We start from the raw sequence: 12,735 nt of genomic DNA on the forward strand, positions 1-12,735 counted from the left end.
TCTTTTCTGTTTCTTATAGCAGTTTTGTATTGTTAGTTGTGTGATCAACGTTTGCGTAAGTAGTAGACGTATTAGGGAAGTAACACGTAACATTTTAATTATATTTTGTTAAAATGAACGAAATGACTCGAAAAAAGATTTGTTCATTTTGCTGAACGAGACTCAAAGGTCCGAGTCGGTAAAATGATCCGAACTTCCCATCACTAGTTCGTTGAACCAATGGGATCACTCGGGGTCCTAAGCGGACCCGATTTCGAGGGGGGACTCAATTTCTCATGACACTGGCTCCCCCGTCTCTCTCTGTCGCTCTGTGTACCTGGCCTTTACCACTACACTTGCTATCTTTGGAGCGTGTGTCCCCCATCCTTTCACATAATGGTATGATCCTAGTCTATCCTCCCATGTGATTGGATTAGCCGCATGAATATTTTTTAATTTATTTTTTGTAACGGAAAAATGCATAAAAATAAGGCTTTTATGAGAATGCTTAATAAAAAATTGCTTACCAGCACACAAACCATTCACAATTGCTACATTGGGCTAAAATAGAAGGCTCCGGCTGAAGATTCGGCTCTCCCTGACGGGAGTCGCTCTTCTCGTTCACTACAAAGAATCGTCTCTTAGAGCTGGCTCGTTCGCGAACGACACCACTAATTTATACATTCACAGTCCATGATGAACTCGTGAATTTTAAACATTCAAAAAATGTTTACACAGTTGTACAGCTGTCTTTTGCATTTGTGAAACGTATTTCATGAATATGTATTCTTATTTTGTGCACGTGAATTGGGTTTCACGCATGTGAATTGGGATTAATCCGCTTCCATAAAATCATGTCGGCCAATCATAACAACGAATACAGCCAAGAAATATATCAAGAAAAGCTCAAAAGTAGAAATGCATAAATAAATGTAAAAATAAATAAATGTAGAAATACCTAAATAAATGTAGTACAAAATGGTACATACACAAATGGTACAAAAATAGCACAATTAAAAATGACACTTTTGACAAAATTATTTATTCATTCATTTATGCATATCTGCATGTATTTATTTATTCATTCATTTAATTATTTCAGCATTTAATTATTTATTTATTCATGTATTTCTACATTTACATTTTACATTTAGTAATTTTGCAGACGCTTTTATCCAAAGCGACTTACAACTGGGAATTAATAAAGCGATTTCTTCTTACCATCTGCGCCACTGGAGCTGATGATTTACAGCCACTTTTAACTAAATGTAAATAGACACCCCGTATTTTTTATTCCAGCGTAAGAGCAATTCATACAATACATTTAAACTGAGCTACTTTAATACCATCTCCGAACTTTCTACCACGACTCTGCTGTTCTTCGGCTGGTTCTTCCTGTATACGTTGATTGACAGATGTCTCGTCCAGTCAGCGGTGAGTAATTCCAAACCAATGGCGCTGTCTCAAACTATACCTACCTCTTCCGGTTTGTCTGGTTTGTCCTTGTGTTTTCTGACTTGTTATAATGTTTTCTGAATTGTTGTTGTGTTTTCTGAATTATTTAGTTTTTTAGACTTGCATTTGCATTTGTAATTTGTTATTTTGTTTTCAGAATTGTGATTTGTTTAGTACTTCTTGGCCACCGTAGAAAAGAGAAGAGTGAATTTCCAGGTGTTGGAATCCTGCCCAGTTGGCTGAGGACTGTGGGAGAAAATGAAGTCAGTAGAGAGAGCTGAAGGAGTCAATGTGTTTCTGCTGATGTAACCACACAAGTTTAACTCCCCTCACTCAATCTGAGCAGGATTCGAACCCGCGTTTAAAGGGGTCATATGATGCTGCTAAAAAGAACATTATTTTGTGTATTTGGTGTAATGAAATGTGTTTATAAGGTTTAAAGTTAAAAAAACACATTATTTTCCACATACTGTACATTATTGTTTCTCCTCTATGCCCCGCCTTTCTGAAACGCGTCGATTTTTACAAAACTCATCGGTCTGAAAAGCGAGGTGTGCTGTGATTGGCCAGCTATCCAGTGTGTTGTGATTGGCCGAATACCTCAAGCGTGAGACGGAAATGTTATGCCCCTCACATACTGTTGATGCCGTGTCCTGGCCGGAGCGATGAGACATAAACATTAAAACCCATTATAAACGAGGCATTTGTTGCATCAAGTGGGGACATAATTACTGATTATAATGACTTATACTGTCTTTTTACGCGTTGCGTTGCATCGTGCCGCATAAACATAAAACCATGTCTGCATTTGTGATCGGGGAAATGACAAACAACAAGTGTTACTCTACACTGCCCAAAACTCGCGTTTGAATCATCAGTGGCAAATCCTTTAAATGAAAACGTACTTACGTGAGTCAGAACTGCCGGCATTTTAGTCTAACGTTACTCTTCCAGGATCAGTAAACAGTCCTCCATAAAATGCGCTGCACACATCTGGATATTTGGGTTAAACTGTTCTGGAACAGAATTGTAAACACAACTTAACCACTGATTTGTAGTTGTGTCCTCTTTTGGAAGACAAACAAAGTAGTTTCGCTTTCACAACGAAAAACACAGCGGCCTTGCATGAGCGGAAGCCCCGGCTTAGCGTGCGCTGAGGCCGGGCTAGAGTGAGCTGAGGCCGGGATAGAGTGAGCTGAGGCGGCGGGGTTGAGAATGGCGCAGCAATCTCTTTGGATTTGAGACTTTAGTCTTTGCAACTTTACAGATCTTCTTTATGCACCAAGAGATAGTAACACTCCAAAGAGAAAGGAAAAATTTTAATCGCATCATATGACCCCTTTAAGGCATGGGAAGTGGGCGCGCTAATGAGAATACTAAAGAACGCAGCCTCTAGCAACATCTAGTGTTACACTGAGATCCATGATTCAGTCAAAGCCAAAATGTTTTGACTGGCTGACAAAGGCAGGATTGAAGACAGCTTGTATACTCTATCACAGTTTACAGAAATTCAAACATATAGCCTATAGTTTGGGTCTTTATCAAATAAACCTCTTTAAACTGTTAACCTTTTATTAGAAAAGTTCTGTGTTCATATATTTATAATCTGAATAGATTAACAGATATTGAACTCTAACATTACCAATACTTCAACTGTCACATAATGAATATTTTATATTTTCATAATTGTGAATATTGGATTGTGTTGCATAATATAAGCATCCAATAAGTTACAGTATTTACATGTTATTTTAAGCAGTGACAGAAAATTCAGTGGATGTCACACTCATGTGACCTTGAAATAGCAAACCATCACGTCGTTGATTTTTGCAACATGATGGAAAAAAATGCCCCACAACTTCACCTTTCATTAATTTTTATTACAACCCTAAAAGCAAAACTGTTAAAATAAAACTTAAATGTTAATAATAAATATTTAACACATTACTTTATTTAACAGTTTTCACCCATATTGAGTGATAAACAGACATGAAAACGGACTTTTACTGATTACTGATGAAAATTACAATAATTATATACTATGATATTTTAATAGTTAAACAGTTAATGATAATTTTCTATTTTGAAAAATTTGGAAGCAACAGGATAAAATATATAATTTGTGCATTAACTTAATAATGTTGAGCTCAAGACACAAGCTGATCATTGAATGTATTCAAGCTCTATAACTATGAAAGATCAATCTCAAACTCTCCTCATTGAGTCTCTACAAAGACTAAATCTGACATGAGTTTGATCCACATCTTCAACTCTATTGAACAATCAGTTTGACTGTGATTGTAATAGACGTTTTTTTCCCCTTTAGTTATACTTGGATGTTTTACACTTCCAAATGAAATTGTCTACATGTCTACATGATTCCTTAAGCAAGTTATAACCATTTTATTTATTTTTTTACATTATTATTCTAGGCATTTTTCAGAGAAAAACAGGTCCATTTTATTTACTGACTAGATGTGTCCAAAGATGTTCAGGGAGTAAAGTTTTATTATATAATAAAGATTATTATATAATAACAGAACACTGAAGCAAAAGAGGCTTTTTTAAGAGATATATTTTCAATCTGAACATAAACAACAAACACAATCAGGGTTGCAAGTAGTGAAAAAAATTGTGCAAACTGTCTTGTGCAACAAAAATATAAACAGTGCAAATGATTTTCATAAATTACACAGAAAAAGAGAGGGAAATATACTGAGTGCAACTGAACAAATAGTGCAAATGATCTTCACAAACTATAAAATAAATATTTACAAAATATAACCACCAAATATACTTTGTACTCTGTAGGCTGTACTCCTCCTCACTGCACCAGGCATCTGCATTGGAGCGATCGTACTGGGACATTACATAGCAACTTGATTCCAATGCTTTACCCGATATGTACAGCTGTTTCATTCTTGTTTTTGGCTTCTGTTATTTTGTGTTTTTCATGCACGCACATACCTACATTCACTTTGCATTTGTTCAGATTTCCAAAGAAGACCAAAACCTACCTTTATTGGTTGAGTAGATGACAGTATGTTCCATTCTGGGATCTAAGCATCAACAATCATTTTCTGTTTGGCTCAGAGAACAAACTGACAAATCATTGCAGATCAAAATATGATGAAGGAACCACATTAACTATGGAGCCACTGAATGTCCAACTGAGACAGTTACAAATGACATATACCTTATAAAATCTCCTAATTATGAGAATCTTTAAAGCATTCAGATTGGATTAGCAGTTCAAAAGTTATTAACATTTGTGACCATTATTTAGATTTATATACCTGAAAACTGAATAAATAAGCTTTTCATTGATGTATGGTTTGTTAGGATAGAACAATATTTGGCTGAGATACAACTATTTGAAAATCTGGAATCTGAGGGTGCAAAAAAAATAAAAAATACTGAGAAAATCGCTTTTAAAGTTGTCCAAATTAAGTTCTTACCAATGCATATTTCTAATCAAAAATTAGGTTTTGATATATTTACGTTAGGAAATGTACAAAATATCTTCATGATCTTTACTTAATATCCTAATGACTTTTGGCATAAAAGAAAAATCTATAATTCTGACCCATACAATGTATTGTTGGCTATTGCTACAAATATCCCCCAGCGACTTAACACTGCTTTTGTGCTCCAGGGTCACATTTAAGAGCAATAGTTATTTTTAGCTATGGGTGTCTGTCTCTGTCTTTCAGGGTTAATCTCACACAGAGACACTGGAGTATCATAAAAAACTGTAAATCCAGACATAGCAACTTGATTCCAATGCTTTACCCGATATGTACAGCTGTTTCATTCTTGTTTTTGGCTTCTGTTATTTTGTGTTTTTCATGCACGCACATACCTACATTCACTTTGCATTTGTTCAGATTTCCAAAGAAGACCAAAACCTACCTTTATTGGTTGAGTAGATGACAGTATGTTCCATTCTGGGATCTAAGCATCAACAATCATTTTCTGTTTGGCTCAGAGAACAAACTGACAAATCATTGCAGATCAAAATATGATGAAGGAACCACATTAACTATGGAGCCACTGAATGTCCAACTGAGACAGTTACAAATGACATATACCTTATAAAATCTCCTAATTATGAGAATCTTTAAAGCATTCAGATTGGATTAGCAGTTCAAAAGTTATTAACATTTGTGACCATTATTTAGATTTATATACCTGAAAACTGAATAAATAAGCTTTTCATTGATGTATGGTTTGTTAGGATAGAACAATATTTGGCTGAGATACAACTATTTGAAAATCTGGAATCTGAGGGTGCAAAAAAAATAAAAAATATTGAGAAAATCGCTTTTAAAGTTGTCCAAATTAAGTTCTTACCAATGCATATTTCTAATCAAAAATTAGGTTTTGATATATTTACGTTAGGAAATGTACAAAATATCTTCATGATCTTTACTTAATATCCTAATGACTTTTGGCATAAAAGAAAAATCTATAATTCTGACCCATACAATGTATTGTTGGCTATTGCTACAAATATCCCCCAGCGACTCAACACTGCTTCTGTGCTCCAGGGTCACATATAAGAGCAATAGTTATTTTTAGCTATGGGTGTCTGTCTCTGTCTTTCAGGGTTAATCTCACACAGAGACACTGGAGTATCATAAAAAACTGTAAATCCAGCATAGAGGGGTTCAGTGAATGTGGTGCTGAATGTGTGTAAGTGTGTGAGTGTGTGTGTGGCAGAGATACTGTAGAAGGACAGAGGGCCGGCCGACCAGTCAAGATACCCTCCTACTCTGTTAGAGAGACATGAAGGGGCAGATATTTCTGTAATCTTATTACTGTGACTGACAGTGAATCTGTCAATAAACCAGTTTAGACTCCAAGACTTTTCATTGAATCCAAACCAACAGTCATCACTGCATCCTTTCCTGCTGATTCCTTTATATGTCACTGATACATAAACTGCCCTCCCACTCCATTCAGCCTCCCAGTAACAGTGTCCAGACAGACTCTCTTCACACAGAACCTGATAACACTTATCAAATCTCTCTGGATGATCAGGATACGGCTGCTTCTCTTTCACAAATTCCACTCTTCTGTTCATCTCAGACAGGGCGAGTTGAGTGTGTGCTGTGTTTAAATCCAGTGTGAGATCACATGCATCTGAACACGAGAGAGACTTTAACATTTCTAACACAAAAACAATGATTAAGCTGTCTGTGTGTGTGTGTGTGTGTGTGTGTGTGTGAGAGAGAGAGAGAGAGAGAAACCTACATTTCTTTAGTCCTGTTGTAATCCTGATCTCTCCTCGATGACCCACACTATTAAAACAAAAGATTTTACTCAATTTAAATAAGGAAGAAAAAAAATTGAGCCAAATGACCTTTTGTAATTGCCCAATTAAATACTCTATGGTTGTTCAGAAATGCTGAACATGCTCTTTTGTCATGATCTATTTCTGCGGTTCCCAATCCAAGTCCTCCCGCTCTGCATATTTTGCATGTCTCTCTTAGTTAACACACCTGATTCAGATTACCAGCTCGTTAGAAGTGACAGTGAGCTATGTGCATGAACTGTGTTCTGATTGATATGATCCCTACAGTGTTCATTGCTCCCAACTCCCAAAATACATTTAAGTTTACTTCACTTTGGAACATTCATTCATGGATTTGCACTGCACCGCTGCCTGCAGCGTCTTCACACACAGACGAAACTTATTAGAGAAGTGTGATATCATTTACCTCTGTAAATAAATACAATTTAAATTCACATCTTACACACTTCAATGCCCTTTAAATGGAACATATACAGTCATTTCGAACTGGAATCATGGCGGAATAGCCGATGTTGTCCACTTCGCAGGGCACTTACAGTCGAATAGAACAATGACGGACATCATAAGAGAAGCGGTTGGGAAATGCTATTTCATTGGTTTACTATTGATGGAGATGCATCAAACTCTGTAAATTTACTTTAATGTTACTTTGTCACTGTCAGAAGATCAGCTAGTGAGTTTGCAGTAGTTCATACTGTAACACTACTGCACTTCATTCTTTTTATACATGGAGGTGAATAAATGAATTGAACTATATATCCAAATTCAGGCCAATGTCTCTTCTGATTAAGATCCTTTGAGATCCTCTGTCTGTCCTCCAGCATTTGATGTAGTTCCTGACTCACAGCCACTAACACTGGATAAGATTTTTAAGCTTTGAGCTATAGAATCACTTTTATGTTTACTGATCATGCACCTATATCCTTTCATTTAGTGTTTTAATTAACTAAAATTCATAATTTAACTGCAGAAATTCCTTGCTGTTCTGTTACGCTGAGTTGATCTGCTTTATTCAGTATCATGAGATCAAACATAATTTCTTCTCACAGACTGTGATCTCTTGAGTTTGTATCTTGGATCTGTTTTTGCCGAATGTCTCTGACAGCAATGCCAATTTATTTTCTAGAGCAGCAACAAGCTTTGAATTGATGTTTTGGGATCAGAGACTTGAATGTGTTTCCGAGATGCTGCTATTATGAGTCACAAGCAGCTGTTGAACTGAATCAAGATCAACTTCACTCAAAGAGATCAACAACATGTTCTTATTTTCCTGTGCAGTATGTATGTGTATATATGTGCTGTATGCAGGGATCAATGTACATAGGAGTTTTCAGTGATTTTATAGTGCACTCATGTACAAACACAAGTGACAGGATGATTGTTAGTGTTGAACATACTTGAGATTGTCCAGTCTGTAGTTTGGATCAGAGAGCAGTTTGACTAATGATTGTCCTGGGTGATTGTAACTCAGATCCAGCTCTCTCATGTGTGAGGGGTTTGAACTCAGAGCTGAAGCCAGAAAACAGCAGCCTTCCTCTGTCACCATACATCCAGATAACCTACAAACACACACACACACATTCTCTTTTAGTGCATTGGAAAGAAAAAATATATAATTTGGATTATGAATATAATGAAAAAACAAATTTATCTAAGCAAATCTAAACAAATAAACCACACTTTACAATCATTAAGCAGTTATGATAAAACAAAGAAAAATGGTGTGAAGCCTACGTATGTGCAATACTTCAGAGTCTGAACATCTTTTTATTAAAGAAATGCTAGAATAGAATACAAAAAGTATATCACATTAAAAAGCAATAGAATAACATAGTTAACATAGTTAAAACAGAATAACAGGTTAATTATATTAATTACAAATCAGTGGCGGCTCATCGGGGGGCATAATTATGAGGTGAAAATGGGAGGAGGACGATTTAATGTTAATAAAATTCACAATTCATTTCAGTTCATGTCTCAGAATGTGTATTTTTTGTTTGTAATTTCACAGTTGTAATATCATAACGTGAAAGCGCCACTTTTCTATCGTGAATGTGCCGAATCTGCTGATGTAATTACAACCGCTAGGTGATAGAGAAGGGGAGGGGGAGGTCAGGGATGAGCTGAGCTCTTGTGCCTCCGTTGGTAAAAAAAATTAGCCAATCAGCATCGAGTGTTCACTTTCAGCGCTGAGGAGTGTTGAGAAAAGAACCCTCGTAGGGGAGGCTAGCCTCCCTTCTGATATCAACCAATCATCAACGAGAACGTCTGCCGCTGCGCTGATAATGTACCAAGTACTTATGATGAGATATTGAATATTTGATCGCCAACAGATTTACCAAGCTGTCATTCAAACAGTATATATACAAATTTAGGGAAAACAGCCTAAGCTGGATATAGGCTACAGCAGTCGGCTTAATTAAATGGCGCAACAGGCAGCTCTCTTTTAACACAGACTTTTAAGAAGCGATGGATGTTTGCTTCAAGTGATAGGCCAGGTAAGTGAAATTATATTATCTTGCTGTATGTATGTCATTTTCTTTACGTTTTCTGACTAAAAGCAACCAAAAAGCCATTTTAAAGTGGTTAAGCAAATTATAATAATAATAATCGGCTGGGATCCAAGACCAATACAGTAAGTGTGCCTCCTCTATTTTAAAACCCACGAGCCGTCACTGGTACAAATTAAACAATAATAATGTTAACATTGCTTTCATGCACTTTCTGATACAATTATCAAGTGTTAAATCAACTGAAGTCAATCAAATAAAGGAATATTTCCAGGCGATTATTCAAAAATAACTAGCTTAATCATCTTAAACGAGCCATATCTCTGGGTTTGAGCGCAATGATCAGATAGCATTAGCAGGTCCTCGTTTATCTCATGACTGTGGCAACACCAGCAATGCTGACATTCACCTCACTCACATAATCTCACGCCTCTGTTCGTGATTTGCACCGTGCCAAAACATTCCACGGAGTGGCAAAACAAGATGGTAGTGAGCAGGGGTCTCCAGCCCTGGTCTTGGAGAGTTACCATTCTACAGACTTTAGTCCCAACCCTGCTCCAACACACCTTTCTGCAATTATCAAGTAACCCTGAACACTTTGATTAGCTGGCACCCTCAGCACCCCTACTTCCTGCAATAAATACAGTGACTTGCATTGAACTGCAAGCGCTCACACCACAAATAAAGTAGAAAATCACATCTGGAAATATTATCTGCAGCAGCTCGTTAATACCCGGCCACTTGTTTGTACGGATTAAAGGGTTAGTTCACCCAAAAATTAAAATTCTGTCATCAATTACTATCATTATTACTCACCCTTGACACATGCGTGTGCATTCCTCTGCTTGTAAAAATGGCGCAGTTTGATTAGAAGCAGAGGAATGCACACTAGTGCATCATGGTACTCTCGTGATGAGCATGCGTCGAGGACTGACACAGAAGACAAGAAATCCTTGAATAAAGTCGTTATTTTTGTTTTCTTTGCACACAAAATGTATGCTTGTACTAATGTCCTCACTACCTTTCTGGGCCTTGAAAATTTCAGTTGCATTGCTGTCTATGCAGGGTCGGAAAGCTCTTGCATTTAACCAAAAGTATCTTAATTTGTGTTCCGAAGATGAACAAAGGTCTTACGGACTTGGAATGGCATGAGGATGAGTAATTAATTACATAATTTGAATTTTTGGGTGAACTATCCCTTTAAGCCCATTAATTTATTTGATCACACTCCTCTTGTTCGGCATCTCTAATCTTCAACTTGGTTCATTCAAGTCAAGTTATTTATTCTTATAGCATCCACAATACACATAATTTGAAAGCAGCTTTATAGTACCTTATTCTGTTACCTCTATAATGGCTTAATGCTTTAACATTGAGCAGTTTTAAGACCGGGCAATATGATGATATATAATGATGATAAACAATCCATGCACGTTTGAGATCTAGCTATATTGTATTTATTCTTCCCTTATGAAAATTAACCATGGTTTTACTAAGAACATGGTTACTATAAACTATGGTAACCACAAATTAACCATGGCTTTGCTACACTAACCATAGTTTAACCATGGTATTTCTAGTAAAACTGTGGTTATACAAATGGTAATCAATATGCCAAAATATAAAACCATACTAATTTTCGTAAGGGTTTCAGCAGTTATATCAGTACCACTTTAGTGAAGGAGACTGAATACTATTTAAATTTTCTTGTCAAAACTGGCGACAGTCCATTGACAATAATGCTTATACACTACTAATCGAAGCCGGATGTGGTGACAAGCGTTATGTGGTAAAGGTCCATGAACAGAAATACACTGCCCGTTTAATTTTTGACTGATGTGATTCCTGTAACTCCATTAAACCAAATGAATAATGGATTTAATGTACAACTTATCCACAGATCACTGATTTGTTGTTGAAGCAGAATTGATATCAATAACAATTTCTGTTCACTCCTCACAACTTAAACAATTTATTTAGTGAATAAACCATTTATAATAATAAATCAAATAAATAATTCAATTAAAATTTTTTTACATAAAATTACCTCAGTATGTTGAGTTGACAGTGTGAACTCTTCAGTCCATCAGAGAGCAGCTTCACTCCTGAATCCTGCAGGTCATTGTTACTCAGGTCCAGCTCTCTCAGTGAGTTTGATGAATGTAGAGATGAAGACAAACTTTCACAGCACTGATCAGTGAGATTGCAACCCGTCACTCTAAACAGAACCAGGTAAAATATTGTCATGTATCTTTCCAAAACATGCAATTCCTGACTATTTTTCCACTGTGACTCTAGTTAGTGAAAGCAGCTGGCAAGTACTGTTTAACACATTGCATTATCAGACACTGACAGCTCAAATTTACTGTGTCGGGACTAAGTTACATTTACATTTAGCAGACGCTTTTATCTAAAGCAGTTAGCCTAACGCAGTACACGTTAGAGCCCTGCACGGGCCTCAAATATAGGCCCTAGCGGTACTTATACCGCAAATATATATTCTTAAGGACATCAAAACCTAAAATTAAACTCCAGAAAGGTGTACAATATGTGACCTTTAAAATAGTTCAATTTTGTATGTAATGTCAAAGTGATTATATTTCGTTTAGTTTTTTTATTATGCTAATTTAGAAAAACGTTTGGAGCATTTTTTGTTCGATAAATGTACGTTTTTGTTTTTTAAAGTAACGACCAAGCGGCCAGCGCAGACAGTGAGTTGATCATAGCCTATGTTTGATCAATTTAGCCTTCTCAAATCATCACGACTTGCCTAAAATAAAATCTATAGATATAAAACAGTTCAAGCATATCACAATGTTAGTTTAAATGTTTAACCTATATAAATGTGCGCTATTAGATGCATATTTAATCGTTTGTGCGAAGAGCTAAAGCGCGCTTTACAGGACATGGAGGCGCTGGCACGATCACTTGCATTGGAAACAATGTAAAATATGCCGTCATTTTTGCTCATAAAGGTAAGAGTAATACATCACTCTGAACTGTAAAGCGTTTACTTTTATTGGTGTGCACTCACAATATCAACAAAACCTTGTTCTTTTATAAAATAAAGGATACATACAGCATGCGCTTTCTGCAATTTCGGCCAGGAGCGCTACACAATGATGAACCGAAACTCAGCGAATACTTGCCTCACAGACTTGCTAAATATATCTATAGAATATTTTAAATTACTACTTTAAAACTAAATAATTCAACTCAAATACAAATACAAAAACTCTTTTTACGGATTTTATGAAATCCGTAAAAATGCATTTCTCTCTAAAGGCACCTCCAATGAGGAGATGGTGAGTCAGGATCGTCGTCTTCATCTTTGCGACACGGACTCAGAAAACACTAATTTATTAATAAATAATTCAAATATCTAATTTCCCCCCCCCGTCACATTCAAGGGAATTACTTTTGCTGGGGCTTTGCGGCATGCTTTAGCCTATTGCGTGCGTTTTTTGCTGTCAT

General features: G+C 36.3%; 1 protein-coding gene across 1 annotated transcript; it reads right to left on the reverse strand.

Annotated features, from left to right (window-relative positions):
• Positions 1–1,604: 1,604 nt before the first annotated feature.
• On the reverse strand, positions 1,605–11,508 carry LOC107552043 (tripartite motif-containing protein 16-like). Its single transcript, XM_016233846.1, has 6 exons — positions 11,309–11,508; positions 8,149–8,310; positions 6,691–6,737; positions 6,017–6,579; positions 4,232–4,293; positions 1,605–1,680 (listed from the first exon to the last, which is right to left on the reverse strand). The coding sequence occupies exons 1-6, from the start codon at positions 11,506–11,508 to the stop codon at positions 1,605–1,607; spliced, it is 1,110 nt and encodes a 369-aa protein (XP_016089332.1).
• Positions 11,509–12,735: the final 1,227 nt, after the last annotated feature.

Source organism: Sinocyclocheilus grahami, unplaced genomic scaffold (assembly GCF_001515645.1).
Source record: "Sinocyclocheilus grahami isolate Dianchi unplaced genomic scaffold, SAMN03320097.WGS_v1.1 scaffold440.1, whole genome shotgun sequence".
In the NCBI taxonomy this organism is placed as follows: domain Eukaryota; kingdom Metazoa; phylum Chordata; class Actinopteri; order Cypriniformes; family Cyprinidae; genus Sinocyclocheilus; species Sinocyclocheilus grahami.

Bases quoted from the DNA above. Each gene is read 5' to 3' on its own strand.
- LOC107552043 (XM_016233846.1), bottom strand. From the start codon at position 11,508: ATGACAATATTTTACCTGGTTCTGTTTAGAGTGACGGGTTGCAATCTC. The intron at 6,738-8,148 runs GTATGTTCAACA...TTGTTTTAATAG, and splicing joins TACAGACTGGACAATCTCAA to TGTGGGTCATCGAGGAGAGA. The intron at 1,681-4,231 runs GTATATTTGGTG...TTTCTCCCACAG, and splicing joins TACAGCCTACAGAGTACAAA to TCCTCAGCCAACTGGGCAGG.